The following is a 26427-nucleotide window of genomic DNA, read 5'->3' as shown; positions in this document are numbered from 1 at the left end:
TGTTTAGAGCTCGGGTCCGCTTGTGGGCTCAGCACTGTTAAGGATGTCTCAGACCTGCAAGGACAAGTTACCCTCTACTGCCTCCATCTCTGTCATCTAGACTTGGAGCCCAGGTGTCGGCTGAGAGTAACTCCTGGATTGTTCAGAGATGAGGGATAAATCTTGGTAAAGCAGAGAGATGGGATAAAGCAGTAAAAGCCTGCAGCCACCCTTTCCCCCTCAGAAACTCCAAGACTACTATGGTGTTGGCTGTAGCAGGTAATAAATAATGAACTGCAGCAGCCAAGAAAGCAGTTGGACCATGATAAGAAGAGGGTTTATCAACATAGGTGAAAATAAGCCCTGATAAGACGGCAGAGTTGGATATTGGGAAGCTGCTGCTTTGGTTGTGAGGCAGACCCATGCCAAGGAATGGCTCCAGTGCCGAGTTGAGAGCGCTCATTTTCCCAGCTGCACCAGGGTCTCCTCTGAACAGAAGGAAGGAGTCAGCCTGCAGAGCTGCCCGAGCAGGAGCACACCTGGCCTGAGGCAGGGTGAGAGGCCAGTCCTCGGTGGGGCCGAGGCCCGGCTTCTGGGAGATTCCCCTCTTCTGCTCCGCTCACCGCGGTGCCAGGGAAACGGAGAAATAAAAACAGCCTGTCAGCTGGGAGGGGCTCCCTGCTTTTAGTAAGTTTCGTAATAACTGCAGTTGCCTCTAGATGGCACTTCCACATCACCCAAACCTCGCACCAGCCCGCCTGGGGTTTCGTAACCCTTCCTCAGGCTCTGATCAGCTCCACAGTCATTGCGGCTGGTTGCTTAAGTGGTAGGTAAGACAACATTTTATATAAGAGAAGTATTTTTGGAGCAACTCTAAAGTCTGGTGTAAGAGAGGAGAGACCAGCATTGCCATTTGACTTTCTGTACTTGGTGGGTCTGATGAGGAATGTCCCATAGCTACCTAAGTCTGCTTACACCAAACCCCCTCTTTTTTTTACCATCTCTCACACAGTGCTGCTGAGAGCAGGCTAACAAGCCTACAAGTGCCACTTTTCCTCTCTTAAATAGAGTTACTAACTTCCCTTGTCTGTCATTCAGCATTTCTCTCTCACTGGCATAGTCAGGGGTGCCTGTGGTGGGACTCACAACCTGGTGTATCCTTTCCCTCAGAATCCAAGGAGAAAGATCTCCCAGTCCTCCATGACAGGAATTCATTATATCTTTAAGAATTGTTTTTTCTTACACTCAGTTTCCAGTATCTTCCTTTCCACACAGTCATTTCCCATTGTCTGTCCCTGCCTTTGGCCCAGTAGTCAACATCACTGTTACTATAAAATTCATTCAAAGTAAATTTTTAATTTGAAGGCCAGATTTAAATGAGTTTATGTATTACCTGATGTAATTTCACAGTTTTCTCCCTTTTGCTTTTAGTGTGTTCTTTTTCATTTCTGTGCCTGAATCACTTTTTGCCATTTAACTTTGAAAGGCCTAACTCAACTGAATTTTTTGCCATTTTAGCCCTGTTCTTCATGGTCTCAGAGCTGTCATCACTGAGACCTTTTCATTCCATTCCCTGTATCAGCAGTTGTTCCCAGTGTCCTTTCTGATGTGATTCTTCAGCCAGTTTGGTCTGGAACTCCCTCACAAAATTTTCCCCCTTTGACTGGCATGCACATTTCACAGTCTTTGCATCTTTGACTGAAGAGAGCCTCCAGCCTGCTTTGCCTTTAATACCCTGAGCCCAACCCAGATGTCCTCAGTAACCAGCCTGGTAGTATGCCCTTTTGAAACGAAGAACCTGTGGGCAACACAGTTACCAAAACCAGCTTAATTATGTCAGCAGAATGCTGTGCTTAGACTAATGTTTTTTTCTGCTAACAGTTCTTTCCAGTGGGATAATTAGCCTATACAGAAACCCCTCACTAGTACGATCACACTATCACTGCTCATTCTTTTAGTACTTCCTTTTCCCCGCCTCTGCACTGTGCTGGGATGACATGCTCTTAGTTACAGACTTGGTTTTAACATGAATAGAAGTAGCCTGCTGTTATTCACTCAGGACCTCTTTATAGAACCTCAGTACTTTTCAAAACAAAATCTGAAGTAAAACCCATTTTACTTCTTTAGTGACTACGTGGTCACAAATTATCTGTGTTCGTAACTCAGAATGCATAACCCTGTCACTGTTAGTAGCATTTGCTTCCCAATCTACATTTAAGAAATGAAAGGCCCACAGTTCCCTAGGGTATTTACCCCTCTAGTAGCAGAAGTCTTTATTCACATCCAAACATAATATTCCACTCTAACCTAACTTTCTTTTCTCTGCCTCACTTTGATGAGAACATTGTTTAAAGGGGTCACTCAAATGTAAGAGTAGAGTCACCATAAGAATGATATATGGCCCCCGGCATACAATACAGTTTATGAAATGTGCTCTTTTCTCATTGGAATAAAAGTCTTTGCACAGACCTTTCAATTTTTCAGCCTTAGGGCCAAGGAACACTAGATAACTCTGTTTAGGTTACTAATGCAGCAACTCAGATCTCATTTATGCTAGGTCCCTGCCTTTCTAGCTGATGTCTAGGGCACCACATTGCCAAAATCAGCTAAAGTGTTTGACAATAATTTTAGAGACTCATATTTGAAAAGTCTGGCCAAAGCTTATCCACAAAGCCTAGCCACAGCCTTGATGCCCCGCTTTCACAAACACTAAAGCGAGGTAAAGAATGATTTCCAGAGTGAATATCCCAGGAGCAAACACTGTACTCTACCTTCCCCTAGCTGCAAAGCAGGGTCCATGAGCTCCATCATATACTCCACATTCAGAAGGACTTCAGTCAAGTTGCTGCGAGCCAACACATACATGAGCACAGGGAGGAAGTCATCTGCACCATACGGCTTCCCTGAGCAAAGAGAAACACAGAGTGGTCACAATAAACTCACCACAAAGATACATTCCCCCACAGCAGTGACAGCTTCTCACCCAGCTTGTCCTTTGCAGACTTCTGCTCGCATTATGTGAAGAGTTAAAGCTCAAAAGAAAAAAAACTGCTGAAAAAGGGAAAGTTAGTACACTCAAAAAGTAAGTAGACTTGCTTCAAGCCCAAAATATGAGAATGAAAATTTTTATTGTGCTCCATTTCTGATATTCTTTATTAACTGGAGAAAGAGAAGCTTAAGCTTCGTGGATCTCAGGCAAATGACAATCCTTGAAGAGTGCAAAGTCTGCCAGTTCAGCCCTCTGATTTGACAGTGCCATCAAGACTGAAATTCATGTTTGCAATACTAGCAGTGAAGTTGTCTATATGCATTAGGGGTGTTTATGCTCTTAGATTCGTATATGTGTGAGACCAAAGAGGAGAAAATAGATTTTGAGATGGGTTTTAGGACTGAGGACTTCATTGTTGTGTTTCTTCAGAAGGCAAAACATAGATCTACATGTTCCTAATTATAACAGTCTCCCAAAGAGCTCAAATCTAAGGGGAAGCATCTTCCCAGCCAGTGGTCCCTAGCTAAGAAAATAAAAAGTCTTTCACATTGGACTTAGATTAGTATATGGAATTGATGGAATTGGCGGAATTGGTGTGCAGCAGGTGCTACAGGAACATATCCTCACAGGCTCAAGATTTCCTATGCTTAAAAATATTGATATAAACAAAGTCAACAAAGTGATCTTACATGTAATCCATAGCAGCTCTTTGGGATCTCTGAGGACAAAAAAGCATACATGTTAACAGTCACCATTATAAAGAATTACTGCTTAAAATAGAATCCAAAATGAAGCTTTGACACATAAACGGTGAAGAACACAAAGACAATTTTTCTTATTTGAAAGAAGCTTTCACTTTTCACCAACATGTCATAAATTCATCATGGACAACCCAAATGACAAGCTGCTTAGCAGGCCTATCTTCCCGACATTTAAAGTTGACCATTACAGTTAACCTAAGCCCAGACTGCTTTCACTCTGAATGTCCTTCCTCAGGCAATGGCAGGTTTTCTCAGCTGAGCACTTGGATGTGTTGTTTTCATGGGCCATGTGTGTCTTACTTGAGAACCTTTAGCCTCACCTCAAAGAATCAAAGCTACCCTTGATGTACCTTCAGTGAAATTATGCCCTAGCCATTTTTGGTTCATAGTCCACATGCTCTTCCATGGTGGGGCATAAATTCCTGTTTCTCAAATGTTCCCACTGACTTATTTCAAATTTTTGCCATGAGTCAGCCTTCTTTTTTTTTTTTTTAATTCATAAGTGATGCAGGCTCTCTACTGCAAACAAAGATGTTCTTCTGAAGCCTCAAATAGCTACAAGCTTAGCCCCTGGTGAAAAAAAAACAAAAAATAAAAAAAATATAGTGTGGCTTAAAAATAAACCCAGGAATGAAACTAGTGATCAGAGAGCTGATCCAGTTAAAGTGTTGGAGGATGGGAGATTGTCAGGGCTGTAATTCAGCCTGTTTCTAAGACTGAGTCCACACATGTCATATACATATACAATTTGTTCAATGAAAGCTGGATTAGCCCTTTCAGTTCTATTTGCTTTATTACGGCTGCCTTTAGTTAAATGACACAGCCTTAGGTCTTCAACCAAACTATAAAAGATCATTAATGTTTCATTAACATCTGGATGAATGTGAATTGTTTAAGACCAGGTTGGTTGGGGCTTTGAGCAACCTGGTCTAGTGGAATGTGTCCCTGCCCATGGCCTGGGGTTGGAACTAGATGGTTTTTAAAGAAGTTCCTTCCAATCCAAACCATTCTAATGATTCTGTGATTCTATGATATTTTATTTGTCTGTTGTTACTTTGGCTTCTGTCTCTGTAAAAGCTTCAGCTCTGGAAAGGGTCCAGTTCATTGCTGTCATATATATTACTTTAACACAAGCAGCTTAGTACTAGAACTATTTAATATTGTCTAGCAAAAAAAAAAAAAAGATACAACTGAGACATGAAAATGTATTAGAAAGACTGCACAGAAAAAACTGCTCCTTTTGACTTGAGTAAATCAGATGCCAACAGAATTTGTTCTGTACAAAACTAGTGTAAAGGGAGATGAAGTACCAAAGAGTTTTCTAGGCTCACTTTTTTTCCCCCCTTCCTTAAAAACTTACTTACACTTTATGATGTAGTAGTTACTGACCAGTGGCATGGATTGAGTGCTTATGGTTTCCTGAAGGCCAAGGGACCTTTGGCAGAATTTTCTCTTCCCTATCACTTCTTTTCATGACTAATCCATGTTTTGCCTGTTTTTTGTTTTAATAAAATGTCACAGAAATGGATCACCAGCCAGACAATGGACAACCAATCAATGCAGATTGGAAACAGCAACTTGGAACTAAACAATTCCATATCCCCAGCCATCAACTTCTAGTGTCAATTGAAATGAAAGTTAGAGGACACTTTTCAAAAACACCTACAGAATCTTTCCATTTCTTTTTTATTGGCTGAGAAGTACTTGTATGCACAAGCAGGCACTGAGTCAATTATTTTACATTGCTGTCTGTCTCATTTCTATAAACTGATTTAGCTGCTTTCCCCAGCAGACCTTGTTATAAACCTTTCACAACTTTAAGAGTTTATAGAAATATTATTGGACCCCCAGCTGTTTCTATGGCTTAAATATGAAAATCTAATAAACAGTTTCTTTTTCATTAATAAACTCAGAGAAGGGATGTCTGACTGCGGTAATGGAAGGAGCAGTCGCTCTCCATATGCTCTATGCTCATAACCTGCATAAATTACTACACATAATTTTAGTCCACTTGTGGGACTATGAAGCCTGATTCTTAAATACCCACATCTGTAGCTAAAGCTGAGGTCAGCAAGAGCTGTAGGTGTCAACAAGAGAAAAGAAAAGCTAATTGTCAAATATCTAGCTCTGAATCCATGTGTTGCCACAAACTGTCAGTGTTGCCTAGGACAGGTCAGGCATGGTATATTGTGCCTGCTCCTTGTAGGCATTGTAATAGCTTCTCTAAACTGACTGCACATGAAGCCAAGGATAAGTGCCTGAGAGGGTAGGGTTCTGAACCTTTCCTTGTTCCCATGGCCTTGGATGTCACAGTAGGCAGAGGTACTAGCTTAGACATGTACAGTCATCAGACTAAGTATGGTTCTGAGGTGCCCTGTATCTCAGTCCATCAATGGGGATAATAGGTGCCTGTCAGCAACACAAATATGACCAGAAGTAGGAGACACAAAGATACACAAAACAATACCTGTGAACCAAGACACCTAAGAAGTTTGGTGCTGCTCAGCATTGTGCAACCTACCTGCTCCCTGTGCCACGAAAGGCACCAGGGCACAACCCAGCATCCATCCAGGAGCTGCAGCAGGGGTGTTCTCTGCAGGCTGCTGCCTCCTCAGCTCCACTTTCAATCTGGGCCAGAGCCAAGTTCCCAGACCTACATGTCTGACTCCATCTGTGGTCTCTCACAGAGAGGTATGCTTGCAGCTGACAGTCAAATCTAGCTCTGACCCTGACAGGGGTCTCGGTGACACTGGGACTGAGCTTGCTTGTTCAAGGTGGTGTTGTCCTACTCCAGATATAACTTATTTGCTTTATTTTCCCTTCTTCCCTGCATGATCAGGAAATATTTATTTCATAAATATCTATAAGAAGCTTAAAATAAGCCTTCTTTTCTGCCACAAACTCATCCTATTCTGTTTATAGCAAAGCAGTTCCTGGCTGGGATGCAGCACTTGAATAGACGAGTATTAATTAAATACATGATTTAAAGCAACTGGAATTCTGCCCAAGCCTCCATAAAGAAATTACAGTCTGTTTTAACACACTCATGCATTTCTTTTCCCTCCATGTATATTCTGACAACCAGCAGACACTGATGATGCTCTGCACTTTGCTCTAATATTTTACAAATACTGGCATGATGTCTTGCAGCAGCTCTCCAGGAAATATATTAATTTTAGCCTCAGTTTATAGCTGAGAAACCTGAGTACAAAAAGGTTAACTGAGATTTGTTCAAGACTGTCATGGAAACCGGGACAAAGATCATAAGAAAAGATTGTGAACATCTTTTCACTCACTAGCATTTTGTTATCTCCTGTCTATCCCATACTACTTCAGCAAGGTTTGATTTATGATAGTTAAATTAACAGAGCTAATACATGCAGGCAGCATGAATCCACTTCAAAAACATGTTTTACAGATCAGAGGAATTCATCGCCCTTGAAAAAATTTAACTTGCTCTTTAATTCAAATATAGAAATTGTGATAGCCAGAAGAAAGATACAATCTCTAGTCTACCAGCCTTCATTAACAGTAACTTAAATATAAACCTCTTCCAAAAGATACAAAGTAAACCTGTTATGTATAGCTTTATTTTCCTTCTCAGAAGTGAGAACTGATATTGAGCAGTGTAATGGCATTGCTCTGATGTAGTTTTCAGAGCTCCTAGCATTGGTTCTACACTGGTTGCTTAAGTATTTGAAGCCAATTTCCTTTCCACAAACTTAAGACACACTGCTTCAGGTTCATGCCTTTATCAGCTACAGAGCTAAGTAGGAGTGCATCAGCACAACTAGTATCTGGCTGCTCAATTCTACAGTGGGTGACAAACTTAATTGTAAAAGCTAAGGAAGAGAAATGTTTCAATGGAATGTTTGTCCTATCTACCCTCTTTTTTTTCTGAAAGCAGACTTTGTATTAGCCATGCAAAATGATGCAATAGAAATTACTAAATCACATGTTTTAGGGCCAGTTACCTTGCAAACTCCATCATTAGTACAGATCTGGTTTTGAGCTATATACTCCAACTCCTTGTGTAGTTCAAAGAAACTCCAAAAACAGAGCTTCATAATGTTAGGTAGTCTACAAGTTAAAAATGTTGCTGTAAGAAAATTGTTCCTCTGTTAACTCTTCTTAAATCTCCTTAGAAAACAGTCTTCAGATCTTTCAAACTTCCAGCTTAAGCTTAGAGCCTTTCCATGCTTGATCTTCCTCTCTCTTAGACTGACCAAGTTTGGCCTGATTGTCTCACACAGTATTTCTTCATAAACCAGTGCCTACTGTGCCTCTGTTTTTGCTTTTCCATTGGTTCTTTTCTACAGATTGGCAGCTGTCAGGTAGCTCAGGGCTGGGTGCTCCAGGCTCATCCCATAAATCACATATATTGCAGATTTGCATCTTGTTTATCACTCCACAAGGGTCACTTGTGGTGTTGATGGAGTGAAAAGCAGAGATCCTACCACAAAATATGTCTTTGACATTTTGTCTGAGTAAAGGTCTTTCTGAAAGGTAAATAATTAACTGATTTTCTACATGAGATTACAATTCATCTATATAAATCAGCTATGCACACAACTTTCCCTGAGGGTAGTGGGGCATGCCTTTCAAATGCAGAACAGTCAGAGATCTGGGAGCTTACAGTTCCCCATGAGTCCTACCTCTTACTTTTTCTAGTGTACAGGTTAAAAGAAGCCACCAAAAATGCCAGCCAGTTTGTGGGGATGAGGTGAGTTTCCAAACTCTTTTGGGTTTTTTATTCTTTTAATGCATATTATGCTTACTAACTGCTCCTAGAATTTTTAGCAGGCAGGTTACATATTTTTAGATTGTAGGCTATTCTTGGAGGCATGTTGCTGTCATTTAAGTTTGCACAGAACTTGGAAAAGCTCAGTGAGGCACCACAATGCTGTCTGTATTGTCCCACTGGGGAGGATTCAATTACTAATGCCACTGCCTACTCTGTACGTGTGAATATCTGAACTTGTACCCGTAAGCTCTTTTTATAGCCAGGGATGAATTCATCAATATCGTCAGTGAAGTTTGTCGTGAGTCATCTCAACCTAAAACAGACACCCACATCTAGCCAGATTAATGAGCTGTGTCAACTAAGTCCCCGTTGTGTATAATGAAAGCTAGACATGAGGCCCATCTGTGGCTACGGCTAGATGTAGCTGTAGATGCATCCTACTTAAACATAGATCTGTTCTCAGATATCTGTGGGAGACAGGTGCATTGACAAAGACTGTGAATTTGCCTTCTTGATTCTTTCTGATAAATTAGGAATTCTGATGCCTTCCTCAGCAATCAGATCCACAAGTTGATTGCTTTCAACTTGAAGGAGAAATGTTAGTTTAAAACACCTGTAGATCTAACCCATTCAGTTCATAGTCTGAGTATCAAGGATTTCAACCACAGCCAATTTTTCAGGCAGAATTTGTCATGTACTACAAATTGCAACCAAACTACAGAACTCCATCCTTAAAATGGCTTGATATACATGGAGTCAATCAAGGCTGACTTCAGTGCACCATGACTCTTTCAGCAGTGCCAAGATGGGCACTACCGCAGACACAGGTGCTCCTGAGCAATCCTATCCCTAGTTTTAAAGAAAACTTGGGACCTATTGGGAAACATGGCCAAACTTGGACTGGTATACATGGGTCTTAGAATGTTAAAAAAATTGTTTTTTCATATGGGTCTGAAAAAAAATTTAGTGCTATTTGCACTTTGCTTTGAGATATGAAACCATGTTCTCAGATCACCTCATCCTACCATCAACCTAAAGTGAATAAAAACCTGCCATGAGCTGCCAATTTGCAAATTAAACCAGGCAACATAAGTTATAGTACTGAACTGATTTTTTTTTCTGACAGAAGTAGACTGATTTGTCCTGCATCAGAGGGAATGATTAATTTTGCATTCCATCCGCTCTGATCTTGGAAGAGAAGAAAACTTTCTAATTCAGCAGTGAGTAAAAGGAGCTAAAAGAAGAACAGACTATTGCACAGGAAGTTGAACATGGCCCCTGTTCTTCCTGTGCAAAGAGAACTGAGCTGCCTTAGGGCTGGCTGAAAGCAAAAGGGCCTCTGTGCCACTGCTTTCAAGTTGGGCAGAGAGCAGATTTCCTACCCACTGAAATCCGGTCTGAGCAGCCCACAGCACTCTCTTCAGCACACCACCAGCTGGGAATTTCCTGTCAGAAAAATATTTCAGTTTGCTGGATGTTTGTCTTTGACTGGTGGAAAATCAAAGTGATCTTGGGTCAGTTAATTCTGTTGAAGAGTTTTCACACGTTTCACTTCTAAGTGAGTCTACAGGACATTTCATTCAATTTCTCTTCGAGTCCACTATTGTCCAGGAGTTAGACTATAGTATTCTCCATCCCTTAACCTCTTTTTCTGGTTGGAATTAATTGAGTACACTTCCTTAATGTCAGGCCAGTTTTCTTGTGACCACACCCTGGTATGCATGGCTGATCATATATACTGGAGAGGGAACCGAATGCATAGGGCTGAAGTTGGCTTCTGACATACACCGTGCTTGCAGGAGTACTAAACATGAGAAAGCAGCTGAGCTGCCTGAAATGAAGCACCTTGGTTAGCACAGAAAACCACAATGAAATCCTCTGATTTCACGAATGCCAGTTTTTTAAAAAATGTAAGGTTTTTTAATCGCTTCCCTGACCCCTACTTTCTGACATGGAATGACACAAAGGCATTTCCTACAGCAGGGAAATTCCAGTCCTGAACTAACTGAGGTGTAACAAATATGTAACATACAGCACCGGAAGGAGACCATGTCTCCTATGTGGGTTTTAATGAGGTGTATCAGTCTTCGATTTATAACAAATTTACTCCAAAACATAACACAACTGATTTAACAAAGTTACAGCAAATTCCCCAAATGTTTCCAAATCTTCTCATAATATCTAAAGGCAGTGAGAGGTCCTATTCACCCTGCAGCTTTGGCTCAGCCCTGGGGTGGCTTCTTGCCCTGCTGTTAGTATGTCTAGATCTGTCACTAAATCTTACTGTGTACTGTCTAAGGGATGACCCTCAGGTGAGGCCCAAAAGGGACACAACTCCTGCATGAGTGTTCCAAGGCTGTTGTAAGTGCAAAATAAAGCAGAACAGCTAAAAGCACCTTTGGAGATTGTGAATTCTTGAACGATTGCCCGTTGTAGCAAAGTAATATCTTTCTTCTCTCCAAATCTATGCATGGCTGGTAATCAGCTCACCAGTAGAAAAAGAAAGCTCTTAAACTGGCAAAGCAGATTCCTGGAGGAAGGAGCTTCCTGGTCTATCTGCAAAAGTGCATCCTGTCTGCAGGCCAAAGGCTTAACGTGTGCATTTAGTGGCTGGCCTGAGGCCCAAGTTATATTTATACTCAGAGCACATACTTCCTCACACCGAAGAAGCATAGTAGTGCCTTTTGGAATTTATGGGAGCGTCAGGAGTTTGTAACACAGTACCAGCATTCTGCATTTCCTCCTCAGTTTAGGCAAAACTTTATATAGAAGAAACTAAAACACTTTTCCCAAAGACCCATTCCTAGGAATTACCATTAAGCTGCTACAAGCTGGGGTAGACCTCTGAGGATTTATGGAGAGCTGTGATAAGATCTCTGCAAAAAGGACATTACACATAAAACACATACTTACATCTGTTTTTGGGGGGTTATGCAGCTTAAAGTTAACCAGGTAACATCTTATACCTGTTATTAGTGCAGAGAGCTTCCCAGTCACTAAGCAGCCCATTCTGAACATGACCTGTGGACAGCTGATACCAAACACACCATCCATCGCTGTTACCTCCAATGTGAATATTACCACATCAACTGTATCATAAACCCTGTTCCTGATACATGGGGAAGGACCAGTGAGGGAGAGCATTTCAGTAGGAGTGCTGTACCTGGGTTTCCCTGAGCCATGGAGTCATAGATGAGTTTGCAGGACTTCAGCAATATGGCAATCTTCTTTTCTGGGGAGTAGGCCTTGTGCATGGTTGTGAACTTTTGAAGGATCTTTTCAAGCACAATGGTTTCAGGCACGCTGGTCGTGATGCCTAGGTCAGTGGTAGTTGTGTTTTGTATCACAACTTGGTTCTCTTTTAGCTGCTGTAAGGATCCGTCTTTGTTGTGGATTTCTTTTAAGTAAGAATCAATGGCTTCTTTTAAAGGTTTCAGAACACATTTGTATAATGCCGTTTCAGCAATCACTTCTGCAGAGAAGGGAGAACACAAAGTCAGTGATAAGTAATCAATACAACAGTGCAGGTGCAGGTAAAACTCCTAAGAAAACATGTGCTTGATTATTCGTGCACTATTGCCTAGCTGTGAGCAGGGAGCAGAAATTACATCCCAGAAAGTAAATGTTTCATTACCAGTGCCCTCCAGAAGTTCTGGTAAGGGTTGAGGTGAACACCAGGGCACAGTTTCTGTGTGAGAGCTCCTGCTACAAGCAGCTGTCTTTGCCTTACACCCTGGCTGACCAGCACAGCACTGTCAGGCAGCAGAAAAAGCAACTCTGGGAGATGAGGAACCTCATCTTACTGTGCTGCTTTTCACAGCCCTGCCCTTACAAATGCCCAGGTGGGATACATTTTGTGTCCCCCTGACATCTCCCTCTGATCTGTTTGAGATAATCATTTTGGGGTGAAAACAACTTCATCCTCAAAGTGCCCCTTTCTCTGCAGTGAATGAAAAGCAGCTGTAGCCACCCACTCAGAGGCAGACACCAACAGCTAGTAAGAAGTTTATCGTCCTTACTGTTCAAGTGTCTTTTACTGATATTTATGTCACCTCTTAAGCCTCCTGTGGATGAGGAAATAGTCTGTGTGGGTCGAGTGTTTGCTTCATATTCAGCAGGAGACAAAAGCAAGCATGAGAGACAGTGAGAAAGTCTGTTGTCTGACTCCTAGAAACCAGAGCTAGGAGGATTGCAGGGAACCCTCTTTTAACCCCAGACTCAGGTGAAAAGGTCACTGGGAAGAGAGTTCATCCACTCAGTCAGTGAGGAATGAAACAGAGGGCGGTAACATTTATGTATATAAAATGCAACTATTTTAAAGGATCCGGAGAAACAGTTGGCTTGAAGCACCACAAATTTGAATTGTAGGAATGGCTGTCCTCCACAGGGAAAGGTAGTCCCCCTAGGCTGACTGGGCCATATCATCCTTTTAAGGAACCACTAGTAAACAGAGCTAGAGGTAACCAGGCATGTCTGTGTGAAGGTGGGAGGGATCCTTGCACACACGTAGCTCTACCAAGCAGAACAAGGACACTTCTTTCTGCCTCCTCTCCACATTCCCTAATCAAGATTGAAGACTGACTTCTCTGTGCTGACAGCCCCTTTGCTTTGAAGAGAAGGTTACTAGGACAAAAAGTGCAGGTATTACACGAGGTGCATGAGAACTGAAACTGTACCTCCCTTCTCCTAGGTATGGCAATGGGCTGGCAGCAGGTCTCTTCTGCTGGGGAGACTGCAGGATCATGTGAAGCCTTAGTTGTATGAGAAAGAAGTCAGCAGGTCCTGCTGAGACTGGGAGCCTCTGGGTCCTGGCTCACCCAGGGTAGCTGGGTCCCACCTAATACTGGAACTGCAGGATCCCCTGGAATCCCTGGTCACTTCTGTGGTTGGCCATGTTCTGTGTTGGGGGTCTTCCAGCTCCCAGCTTGTCTTAAGCCTGCTTAGGGATCTCATAAATAGCTCTGTTTCTCAGGTCCTCAGGAAACAATTTTAAATCAAAAGAGCATATAAGTGCATGCATGCATGCTTTTTCTGGCTGTACGGCTTTGACTGTCTCATTTTTTGCTCTCGTGAGACCACACTTGGAGTATTGTGTGCTGTTCTGGTGTCCTCAACATAAAAAGGACATGGAACTGTTGGAACAAGTCCAGAGGAGGGCCACGAGGATGATCAGGGGACTGGAGCACCTCCCATATGAAGATAGGCTGAGAAAGTTGGGGCTGTTAGGCTGGAGAACACAAGGCTGCGTGGAGACCTCATAGCAGCCTTCCAATATCTGAAAGGGGCTATGGGGGTGCTGAGGATGGATTCTTCATTAGGGACTATAGTGATAGGACAAGGGGTAATGGGTTAAAACTTGAACAGGGGAAGTTTAGATTGGATATAAGGAAGAAGTTCTTTACTGTAAGGGTGGTGAGGCACTGGAATGGGTTGCCCAGGGAAGTTGTGAATGCTCCATCCCTGGTGGTGTTCAAGGCCAGGTTGAACAGAGCCTTGGGTGACATGGTTTAGTGTGAGGTGTCCCTGCCCATGGCAGGGGGCTTGGAACTTGATAATCTTAAGGTCCTTTCCAACCCTAATTATTCTATGATTCTATGATTCGATGACTGGGATAAAGAATCTGTATATTCCTTCATGAATGTACATTAAACTGGACAGTCCACTTCTTAGAAAGGAGGGCAGTAGCACATTACTCCCTCACAGAATATTGAATGAAAAGCATCAAAACACTCCCAAACAGCCAAAAATATTAATTTTCCTCCCCAAAGGCAAATTATGTCTGTGGCAAAGAGAGGCAAATGCTGTATTTTGGAGCCAGCAGTGGTCTTGCAGCAGGCAGGTTTTTGTGCCTTTGAGCTCTGAGGAGCACAAAGTGGGATCAAGTGATTCCTTCAATCTGCCACTCAAAACCATTGTAGACTTGTCCCTTCTTGTGAGACAGTGATTGACCCCAGATCTGGCTGCCACACACAAGGAGTTCTCCATCCTCACTGCAGAGCGTGAGGCAGTGGACATGGAAGGACATGTGGAACACAGCTGTGCAGGGGGACATTGACCTTTTGTGTTTCCAGTGAACACAGTTCTCAGTGTGTGTGCCTGTGCGTACAGGTATATACACAAACACAGAGACTCATATTTATATGTGTGTATATATGCATATATACATACATCTATGTCTCACACACAAACATAAACCTCTTCTTAAACTCTTCCCTTGAAAATATTAATTTTTTATGAGGGATTTTCCCCCCTTACTGGTCTCCCAGTTTTTAGAGCTGCTCCTCCAAGTGCTAGCAACCACAGAGTAGACTTCTTTTCACACCCCTCAGCTTTAAGAGATGGTTTATAATTCTGTAAAGCAGAACCCGTGTTTGCGTAATTCTGTCTTCTTCCTCACCTTCCCAAATTCTGCTCAAGGATGGGTAAAGCGCAGTCACCTACCTAACTGTTCCTCAGTGTGGGAGCCTGGGTCTATCAGAGATTTCAACTCAGTGCTCTGCACTAAGTAACTCTTCAGCTGTGTCATCATCATCCGGATTTCTTGTAGCATCTCTGTGCTGGAGCTCTGCTTTGCCATCATCTCTAAACTGTACACTCTGTAGTCCTGCACCAGGTTGCCAAAGTACGAGTCCTTGTCCTGTGCTAGCTCCACAATCTTCTTCTGCAGCTTCCTGTCACTAGACAAAAAGACTGTGAAGACATTAGACAGGCTGACAAAGGACAGCCTGTTCTTGGCCTTGTCCAAGATCATGGAGCGTGTCTTTTTACCAGATGAACTACTCGGCATCTCCAGGTCATCCTCTGTGCTGCTGGTGGAGTAGGAGTCTGGTTCAGATGCTGACATCTGAGCCACAGTGCTGTCTCCTGGGCCTTCCAGGGAGGAGTGAGCATCTTTCAGTTCAGCTGAGTTGACGGATTTGCGGCTATGTCCCAGCTCAGTCTTGATGTGTGTGCAAGTGGCACCACCTGACACTGTAGCAGAGCTGCTCTTGCACAAATCCTGCACAATGGCCATGGTTGTGGCTATCTCTGCCACTGTTCTTTGCTTTAACTGGCAGGAGCTGGGGACCCTCGGTACCTGGGAAAGCCTCTTCCTTCTTGGTGGTGGGATAGGCGGTGACTTTCCTATGGCATTGCTTTGAATCCCAGGCATGTCCTTCATCTCTGCAGGTTCAGGCTTTGCCTCCTGAAATTGTGATACAGCCGCCTCAGGAACTTCCCCAGGCATTTCTACAGCCTTTTTGCACAGTGACCTTTTATCTCTGCTCTCTGTACTCGCATGTGGTTTTTCTTCTGTCCATTCCCCTTTCAGTGTTTCACAACTTCCAGGGATTCCCACACAGCTCTCCTCTGAGGTCCTCTCAGACAGCTGCTTCCATGGGGGGACAGAGAGCTGGGAGCCCTTCTTGGGGCTCGCTGCCAAAGGTTCACTGACTGAGCAGCTCTGCTTCTCTTCTTCTTTATTGTCACCGCCTTCAATTCTCATTTCCTTCGTGGTCTTTTCTAGTGGCTGAAGGAGCAGCTCGTTTTCTTCACAGGCAGTGGTGGGATCCTGCAGGGGCTTCAGAGATTTCTGAATGAGAGCATGAGAAGGTGGAGGCGGAGGGGGGCGGCGGGGAGACCTCCTTTCAGTGAGCATGGTGGCAGGGGGGAGATCAGCACTCACAGCACGGCTTTTAGGAGAAGGTACATCTGGTGAAAAAGGATTACTGTACTCTTCTATAAAAATAGGATTCACGAACCACAGCCTGTCATTTCCTATTGACAGCTCAATTTCACATGAGCAGTGGTTTGTGCTGCTTGCAAAACACTGGGTAGATTTTAAACTGTCTGTCTGAGCAGTGCTGAAAGCAGAGTGTTTTGCAGGGTGGGATAACTCCTCTCTTCTTCTGTGGTTTAAGGAGGAATCCCAGAAATCTGTCAAAAAAAAAAAAATGCTCTGAGAGAATTTTAGCTGCTAAAAGCATGTGTAAGTCCTACTTTTTGTTAAAAGAAATGGTACAAAAGCTTTCACACCTCTGCACAGAACAATGTGAAGAAAGGGTTGCCTGTTTTATGTGTGTGAGATCCTTCAAATGAGGGGACAAGCTCAGAAGCTTCACCAGAAACCTCTTTTTTGCCAGTTTTAGGATATTCACCTAGTGAGAACTGTTAATGCTATGCAGCCTATGCAGTGTGAGCAGGAAGGTGCAAGTAACAAATGCAAATGACTGTAAAAGAGGGTCTATGGCTTGTTCAGTGATCACTGTCCTCTAAATGCAAATAGCTCTGGATACCTGAGATGAGGGTGTGAAGCCCCCAGGTGACCTCCTGTCCCCCTATTTCTGACTGTGGGAAGGTGCAGGGCTGAGATATATAGCCTGGATCCAATGTACACCAGGGGCACGAGAGACATCAGATGAAGATGACACAGCAAGCTCATGTGTCAGTTTGTCTATAAAGAGGTCTGCTACTGTTTTGCAGTACAACCAGTCCAGAAACATATGATTTTAAATATTTTCCACAGGTTAAAATTATCATTAAAGTCTGTAGCTCTGGATGGCAATTATCCATAGCCATGACACTGCCTGCCTGCAGGTGTAAGAGAGGAAAGATGGTGCAAAAGACTGTGTACACAGGAATGTTGTGTACACAGGAATGTTGTATGCTGAAGGATTAAAGAATAGTTAAGCACTCCAGTGCCATCAGCTGTGACTGGAAAAAGAAGATGCAAGTAGTCATTTCTGTATGTCACAAACCTCTCACTAGAATATCTTTGAATACCTCATTTAAAAATTTACAAAGCACTTGTTTATATTTTGAATAGATTCAGCATCAAATATGAACTTCTTCCCTTTCCCTGAGATGAGTTTTTAAACCTGCTTGCCTTACCAGCGTGATTGCTTTCTATCACTTTTAGATCTGCTAATCCAGGGTCCACTACTCGAAGTGTCAGGAAACAGGATCCTGCAAACTCCGTATGTTCTGACCAAGGAAAAGGGTATAAACCTCTAAGGGTATTCCCTGGGTGAGGACTGATGCCCACAGATTTAGGGACAAGGGGAAGATGGGAAATCCTGGAAATACAAGGATGCAGGTAACTAAATAACTCTTTCAGCATGCTTGGTCCCTGGACACAAAGATGACACTGATGGCACATTCTTCTGGGTGGACACAGGATGCAAATAGGGCTGCCACACACCACATGAACCATGCTCTGTGCTTGGTTCCAAACCTGTCTCACTGCAAAAATACTACTTGCTGGGTCAAGAGGGGATGGATCGGGCTGCACATGTGTGGGATGATCCTCAGTGATGAGCCCATGGTGCAGATCTCAGGAGAGTGCCTTTAGCTGCCAGGACTCCATTCTCCTGTTGCTGCACAGTGTAGCCCCAGACCATCACAGGGAAGGCGGACAGGGCTGAGCTGGCCAGAGCTCTAGGTAGTGCCTGCCTGTGCTTTTTCCTAAAAACTAGCATCCCAGAAAAGCTCAAAGGGTCTTCCAGTTAAGGAGGTCATAGCCGAACTCAGAGAAAAAGAACTCTCGGTTAAAGCCAATGCAGAACTCAGGGGTGAAATACATCAGATAAAATCTCTCCCTTGCCTACTGCATCTCCAAAGGCAGGCCACTTCTTCCTGTTTTGCTCCCCGGTGCAGTTGTGATTTTTGGTGACTTCCTGCCTGCAGCCAGCTCCCCACCATTGCTGGAAAAGCCATCTTTTTTCAGCTGCTGCCATGACTTGCTCTCTGCAGGACTCTGCCTTGCCCCCTTGGTGCCCTGAGTCCATTGCTGGCCTTGCCTCCCTCTGCCAGCAATGTGGTCCCCAGGGTCACAGCCAGCTGTCCCAGGGAGAGGGACTATTCCCTTCCCTGCAGTGGGTGCACATACTGCAGGCAGGGCAGGACAGGCAGGGTAACTCCTCACTGCCCTCCTGCTCCCTCTAACCAAGCATTTCCATAACACAGACACAGAGTAAGCCATGCACAGGTGAACTAAAAGAATGTTCATTCCCATTAGGTTAAAATTGCCAATTTAGCTTTCTGTAGCCTAGGCTAGTGTCCATGGCTAATTCAGCTTTATAAGCATGTCAGCAGGTGTTCGTTTTTTTTTCAGGGAGGCTAAGGTTAGAACAGGTTTATTCCCTAATTTCCTACTATGAGAGGGAAGAGAACAAAGAAGCTTAAAATAAAACTGTTGCCAGGAACAACAGCACTCTTGACAACAGAATTCTGGTGTAGACATGCAGTTGCAACTGCACATAATAGCATCACACTGCTAACCCCCTCATGTCTGAGACTGTGTGGGGTAAAATTTCCTTTAAAAAGGAAACTGTAGTCCAACTCTACTGGGTATCAGAACTCCAATTCTACTGTCCTGTATGCAGGACTGTAGAAGTTGCTTGTTTAAGTCTGAAAATAGTCTGTGGAGCTTCGTGGGCTGAGGAAATTGTGAGTAAACCAATCTACAAAAGGGAAGTTGGTTATTTTTCTCAGTAGTGATCAGGATAAGACACTGTGGTGAAAATGTAATGCTCCACTCAGACTGTGGAGGTCATACGACATGAGGTGGTCATACCAAGGGTTACATAGCTGCTTCAGAAAGGGTGTTTCTCAATGCAGCCACACTGTTTCATACAGCAGGAAAGGCAGTTTGGTCATCTCCCATTGCTATCCTGGCTCTTCCCTTAGCTTATACTCTGGGAGGGATAATTAAGCAGTTCTTTGAGACTTGGTATGTGTTCTTTGTGCAATAGTAATTCTTCTGCTAAAATGCCTTCTATACCAGCAAGGTCAGGACCAGAGGGCTTGCAGTACATCCTCTTTGACAATACACATAACAGCCAGATAATTTGTGGGACAAGCCAGCTTGTTGGTAGACATCTTACTTCTATCCCCTCAAAAAAACATATCACTTTGAAATAAATAAAAGCAACCTACCAATTTCAAACAATGCTAGCTTTCCTTTGGGAGTGCCACTTCAGGCAGCACTTACTGTTTGTCTACTCATTCGTACCCATGAAATTTTGTTCCAGGAAGCAGTAAACAGTATCACACATTACTTCAGCCTGTTTGACTTTACTGAGACAGGGTGGGACTCCAAGAAACTAGCATCAGTTCCCAGGAAACCTTTACAGAACAGCATGTTTTCTTCTGTTGTCAGAAATTTTCCTGGCATGCAATGTACTGTGATAAGCAAACCTCCAAGCATCACCAGTGTACAGGAGGAAAGAAAGAAGACTACAACCAACATTACTTTGGTTCTTGTGCTTTAGTTAATCCTTCCATTCAAAAGCTGTTGGAGACTGTTACCTGAGTTAGGATCAATTCTGATGGCTTAAATTAGGGTGACGGATGGAGAATTATGACACACTTCTTACATTTTAATCCAAATTTTTACACTTTTAACTGAAATTAATAGTAAGTTTGTATCTTGCTATCTCAACTTGCAAAATACTTTTCTTTAAGCAGTAAGTTCTGGCTAGACACCCGTACTCAAGGACGCTTTGACAAACAGGAACATATTCAAAATAGAGGATGCTGAAAGTGTTAGAGGTAAATTGTTAGTCAAATTTAACAAAGCTTCTTGAACTGAAACCAGCAGGGTTTTCCCATGGCTTCTGGGAGGTATAATGCAAAAGATCCAAAAATAGATCCTTAAATCCTCATGGTGCTTTAGTGAGTATCTCTAAGTGAGCTAAATTCAGCTTTCACCATTGTTTGGCTGTTTTCAACAGCTGAGAAAAGACTGAAAAGCAAACTAGTGTGAGAGTGGCTAACCGTAATACCTGTCTCAAGCAGAGTGTGTTAAATAGGAAGGAACAGGAAGGTGACCTCCTTTAGTTAAAAGAGCTGCATTTCCAACTCTGTAACTTTACACAACTGAGCTAAAATTTGCTCGTTTGGTGTTGTCACTAAAAATAACATTCCTTTTTTATCTAATTAGTGTGAGGCGAGAGAACATGCTGGGACACTACAGAGTCCTCTACCAATTAGAAATCCTGCAAGAGAAAATAGAAATATCAAAATTCAAAAATGTCACTTCCATCAGCATTGCCCCCACACATCAGAAGGGGAAATTGCAAAGCTGTTTTTCTTTTTTCTTATACTTAGGTGCCAACTACTTCCAGTTTATGTAAGTTATCATGGGAGGCTGTGCTGTGCTTCAGTTGCTGAAAGCCCCAGCTTACACAGTGAAACTATAGGTCCCACCCATGCACAAAAGTCCCAGTGGAAGTTTTTGTCCAAAGGGGCAAGCGGCAGTTTTCAGTGTGCTTCTATAAACATAAAGATCGTGAACATCTTCTCTCTTGCATTCAGGCCTCCTCATCTATTCTGAAGACAGCAGTTCATCTATCCTCCAGTTATGAAGCACCATGGTTCTCACAAGTCTGAGTGAAACTCTGGTTGCTTTGAGGGACTTACCTATCCCCAGACTAGAGATAATTTCAAGGTCTTGAAAGCTACTGGCTTCTAATATTGCTTGTGGTAGCTTCAGGGTGAAGGGCAGCAAATCTCTGTAAAAAGAAACACAGTGAAAAAAACAATGAAAGAATAAACCACACAATTGCTAGGAACCCCAGATTTTACTGTTGGTTCTAGTGATTGAACCACAATTTCAGCCTTCCCTGCAAAGTCCTGGATATTGTCATGGGAAGATCTCATGGCCTGTAAGGCATCATGGACGTTGTGCCAGCCTGGGTTGCTCTGATTTCACTAGATATCACCAGCTCCTGTGGTGATGCTTCATGCCATGCCACTGGCTTAATGATGGGGTCTTGGCTTCCTCCTCTGAAAACAGCAGGAACACCTCTCACCTCAGAGGAAGCCACAAGGGTTGAAATACCTTCCCATGAAAACTGAGGTGTGAAAATGGTAATTACTGTAATAAGAAAAGCCATTCTTTCTGGTGTGGAGGGGCTCTGCAGTCCTTTTTTTTTCTGTTTACCCCTCTCTCCCTGCCCTGCTTCCTCTTTTAAAAATGAGTGTAAGTATAAAGCATGAGGACATGGCAAGACACAGTGAGGTTATGAAAGGGAGATCCCTCCTGGGGAAAGGTAGCCCCTGTGTGAAGTGACAGACAATGATGAAATCCTGCATGACACTGAGAAAATACATACACTCTTCTACTCTTCACTCTCAGATTTTTGACTGCTTGGTTTATGGAAAGATTCTGTATTTTTACTGGAAAAAAAAAAAGAAAAAAGATGCAGTTTCTCAGAGGTCATTAGCTGGGTTTCACACACCCTAAGTTTCAAATAATTAATCGGAGCTCTTGGGCTGACATTGAATTGTTCATGTTTGCCTCTTGCCTAATGACAGTCTGCTAAAGCTGTTCCTATGTCAATTCCCATTCTAACGATGACTAGAAAAAACAAACCAATAGTCCCTAAAAGGCAGCAAGTAATAGTGCAGGATCATTTTACACATTAAGAAGTTTAACAAAATGCTCTGCAAGATGCAGGAAATTGTTTTAGAAATATCTGGCCTTGTGAGTAGGTGTTATCTGCTACACAAACAAGCATCCCAAACATGCGCATGACTGCAGACCTGAGGAGGACCAATTTATGACAGATAAATGCACGGCTGCTACTTTTGCTCTTATTAACAGATCCATGTCTTACTGATGTACTGTGTAGTCCATGAGTTCTCTGTGCACCACTGAGCACCCTGTTGTCACATTGTTTGACATAAACTGATGTGATCAGTTATCACATCAGTAGTATTACTTTGTCATGGCAAATATGGGGTTTAAAAGAGGAAGAGAGTCCAGGGACATTCTGCTTTCTTTGTTTGTTACTGTTCTTACTGTTATATTTGCTATATGCACCAGTAGTTCCTTTTTTTTCTTTCTTTTTTTTTTTTTCAGTAGAAAAATACATCTAAAAATCAGGAAACACTGAGACATTAGCTTAATAGAAAAAAATCTGGTTTTATTCATAGGGCAGCAGCCTACAGGCAAGCCACAAAGTCACCTGTTATCTACAGGTGTTATTTTGGTGATCTAAGGTAATCAAGCCAGGCCAGACTTTCTTTTGAGAAGAGCCTGTCAGCCCTGATAAGCTGTTTCCAGCTCTCTATAAATGACTGTTTATTACAGCCCTGAGAACAGGCCTTTCCACACAACATCACGGAGACCTCCTACAAGCTGCCAGTAAATGATAGGTGAGTGCTTAAACAGCTTTTTTATTTCCTGCTTCTCTCAGAAAATGATTCCCTATTTTCCTTGTTTTTGACAGAGACCTGAAAAATCATATGAACCACCTGCGGGAAAGCAGAAGTGAGCATATTTTCCCTCCCACTGGCCATTGACTTGAAATGCTCTATTCTTGTTTGCATTTGGGCTCTTCTTCGCTTTGGTAACACAGAAACCTTTATATGGGTCCAAGGGTTCATTTAAGCCCATTCTGTAGGGTCTATACACATCTAGATGGCTGTCTTGTCATTGAAGAGGGTGAAACAGAGTCCCTTGTGTTTGTGTAGGAGTCCTGGCCCAGCAGCACTGAACTCAGTTGGCTGCAGCAGCAGCCCTCAATATAGTGCAAATAGTACTGTCTGGGTAAGCTGTGGCACACTGGATCATACCATAGATAGACTGTTCCTGCTATGTGACCTAACTGAGTCACTAACAAGGCTGCCTGGTAAACATATCCCGAATCTGCTTTTACCTCTTAAATGGAAGCAACTACTTTAAGTCATCTAAGTTTATACAGGGGAGGCCAAAAGTTTACATCCAACTCAAAACCAGGCCTACTGCGGCAGAAGTAGGATAAGGAGGTTGCGGAAGTATTGCTGCAATGTGCTTGGCACAAACACAGATGAGAGGAGACTGCAGACAGAGGAGACACAAGGGTTTAATTACACAGAGGGACTCATCAGCTGCTGATCAGACTTTGCTCTAATGAAAATGAAGGTCTGTCCTGCATCTGTGGCCGTTAGGTTCGGTATTTCTGCACTGAACAAACAAGCAAGGTCTCTTCCTTACTGCTTTGTTGTATTTTAAAATTTTGGCTAAAGAAATAAATCGTTTCAGGAGTACCCTCCTTGACATATTCCTCACAGGTGACTAAGTGCTCTGAGCCTCCCACAGCCAACAGTCCATTAGTAGATACACTAATGAGCTGCCAAGTATGCGTGGATGCTAAAGCTGCTTTAAGTAAGAGTTAATCCAGGCCCTGTTTTCCTCCCTGCCCTCCTAGCCCCAGTCCTGTGCCTCAGTCCTTTGTGGGTGCAGCACTATAGACCTTCCTCAGACAAAGACTGCAGCTTCAGGGACATCATGATTATGATGTGCCTGGCTAGAAACTGAGTGATCTGTCCCTGTTGTAGATAGCAGCACCTGAAATACCTCCTCATCTGGCAGGTTAGAGGAGATAGGAAGAAACAAAGGGGGCTCTGCTGTGGCTGGATACTGGGGAAAGGCACTCCAGAGGGCAGAATGAAGCTACCTTTCCATGGAAGCAATGAATCCAACTCACCTACTGACACAGTAGAAGGCAACCAGTTTGAAGAGGTCCTCAAATACAAGGACAGATCCTTCCAGGTACAGGACTGATAAAAAATAAAAGAAGATAGTCAGCAACTCTTTTCTTTGAGCTATACAGTAAAAAAGGTGGTGGGTTTGGCTCGCATACCTTGTATTCTGTGATTGTCCAGTATTTGCATGGACTAATATGAAGAAGCATAAAGAATTGGCTTCTGAAGGCCACAGTGAGAATCTCTGGGGAAACACTGGAGGAGAAATGTCTTAGCCTAGCTCTCTGAATGGTTAGCTCAAGATATCAGACTGTTGTGACAGTAACGGATACAATAGGAAGAAAAAAAAACAGGTCACAGCTAAAGAGTTCTTCATAACAAGCCCATCTGTCTCTAAGGGTGTGCATATCTGTAATACATATGGGGCTGACCTTGTGACTCTCCATGCTGGAATCTGGTTTGGTCTGGGTGGACAAAGTGCTTTGAAGAAAAAGAAAAAAATAGAAATCGCTGTCTTATTACTATGTGTGTGGGCTCTGACCTGGGTCCCACAGGCAGCATGAACACAGCCTATTTGTATCTCCCCTGTCTTCTCCCTTCATTGTGTTATATAGCAACAGCACTTTCCTTTAAGTGGCAAAATACAATCTACACCACATTGCAGAGTTCTTCAAGATGACCTCCTTTATAACAGCATGTTATGGTATTATGTAGCCCAAACCTCACATGTTATTATAAAGGTTTTGGTTGGTAAGCTAGAAAAAAATTCACTAGCTGGTGGAGAAAATTTCACATTGATCAGTAACCCAAGGCAGAGAGAAAGAGATGGTTCTGCAGGAGAAAAGTGTCCATCTTTGCTTTAGCTTTATAGTCTCACAAATTGTCTGTGCCTTTATGTACAGAACACACCATCACAGAGATGACAAGTTTAAGGAAATCTGCAGTGGGTTCTGGTGGTGGAAAACTGGATTCCCCAGAGCTGCCTGTTCCTGCCAGAGGAGCCCACTGGAAGTTCTCAAGGAGCAGCACTGGCTCACACCACATAGCTGTGCCTGCAGCTGCTCTGTATCTTCCTTCACTCTGTTTTCTAGGCCACACACAGTTCAGAGCTGTGGACATGAAGCTCAGCTACTGTGATTCAGCTTCGTGGTCTGCCATGATTCACCCACAGCTCTGTGAAATGTGTCCAGCTCCTTGCCTTGCCTGCCTGGTTGTTAGCTCCCCTACAAAGAAGGGCCTCCAGCACCTGTGGGATGAAGACATCCTCCTGGCTCTCCTCTCTCTTGGCTACATGTACTGGCTCTTGCTCTCAAGCCAGCAGAGAATCCCACTGGAAGGAAATGTTCAAGCTTGTCTATGGTTCATCTTCACAGTTCAGTCCCCAAACAAGGCATTTCCTCCTTTTACTTCTTGCTTTGTCCTAGCCCAGGCAGTCAGGTTGCTGTTTTGGCCTGAGCACACCAATATAAGCATTTTTTAAAGAGGCAAAGGACATGTAATTCTCAGAAGTCATTCCTAACATTAGTTTGTGTTGGATAAGCACAAACAGATCAACCATAGTGTGCGTGCTGATACCAGACTGCAACATGGAATTTAAAACATATTTGAAGCAAAACAATTCCTTTCTCTTACTTTTCTTCCACAGCTGGAAAAATACATGCTTGGCAAGTTTTTTCTTTTGCCATAATATGAATCATGCTTCAGTCAGGGATTTTCATTAAACATCTACAATGACCAATTTCTATAGTTTGAAATCAATCTGCTTTGCAGCTCTGACACAGGAAACCAAAATAAAGACAAAACCCAGTGCTGTTCCACAGAATGAATCAAATGCCAAGAGTCTGAACTTGCTTGAATCTCCAATAATTAACTAAAGCCCTTTGCGCAGACAACAGTTTTAAGGACTTCTTTTCTGTTAGGAGCCACATGTGGCATTCCGGGTTGCAGGTGTGCATAAGAGCAGGCTGCACCTGCACATGTTTGCATACATGAGCAGATCACTTGGATTGGGAGTAATGATTGTTTCTGTGCCAGGAAGCTCTGTCATTTGGGAGGCTGAATTTTAGAAAAAAGGACATGAGTTCAAGCCCATTAGTGTCAGGAGTGTCCACATAGAAGTGCCTTTTCACCCTATAGCTACTTCTCCCGTATAAATAGTTAACTAGCATAAACTACCACAAATCAACAGCAAGGATATAGCTAAAGCAGTCTAGGTACAAAACCTGCTGGAGCTTAAGGACAGGAGTTTCCAGCAGGTGGTGTATGGAAACTGGACTGCCCCTGGTCTGCTCTGAGAGGTCACAGTAGGTAACAAAATCAAGCATATTTGTCAGCAAGCTGGGATTCATCCTTGGCAGTGTTCAAGGCGAGGTAGAATGGTGCTTTGAGCAACCTGGTCTAGTTTGAGGTGTCCCTGCCCATGGCAGGGGGTTGGAACTGGATGATCTTAAGGTCTTTTCCAACCCTAACTATTCTGTGATTCTTTAAAGAGACCCACAGCT

At 43.1% G+C, this 26427-nt stretch overlaps 1 protein-coding gene across 1 annotated transcript in view; it reads right to left on the bottom strand.

Annotated features, from left to right (window-relative positions):
* LOC130601367 (ras and Rab interactor 3-like) overlaps positions 1-26427 on the bottom strand; it is a 159218-nt gene that overhangs the window by 2978 nt on the left and 129813 nt on the right. Inside the window, exons 20-24 of the mRNA XM_057413387.1 lie at positions 23929-24001; positions 20876-20967; positions 14915-16390; positions 11637-11945; positions 2751-2882 (exon numbers count right to left, since the gene is read on the bottom strand). Coding sequence (XP_057269370.1) covers positions 2751-2882; positions 11637-11945; positions 14915-16390; positions 20876-20967; positions 23929-24001 — 2082 coding nt within the window. The remainder of the gene's footprint in view (positions 1-2750; positions 2883-11636; positions 11946-14914; positions 16391-20875; positions 20968-23928; positions 24002-26427) is intronic.

The sequence above is a fragment of the Pezoporus wallicus genome, unplaced genomic scaffold (assembly GCF_028554395.1).
Source record: "Pezoporus wallicus isolate ANWC-B61680 ecotype Strahan unplaced genomic scaffold, APGP_CSIRO_Pwel_v1 contig_3017, whole genome shotgun sequence".
NCBI lineage: Eukaryota > Metazoa > Chordata > Aves > Psittaciformes > Psittacidae > Pezoporus > Pezoporus wallicus.
This window is presented reverse-complemented; position numbering and strand designations above follow the sequence as displayed.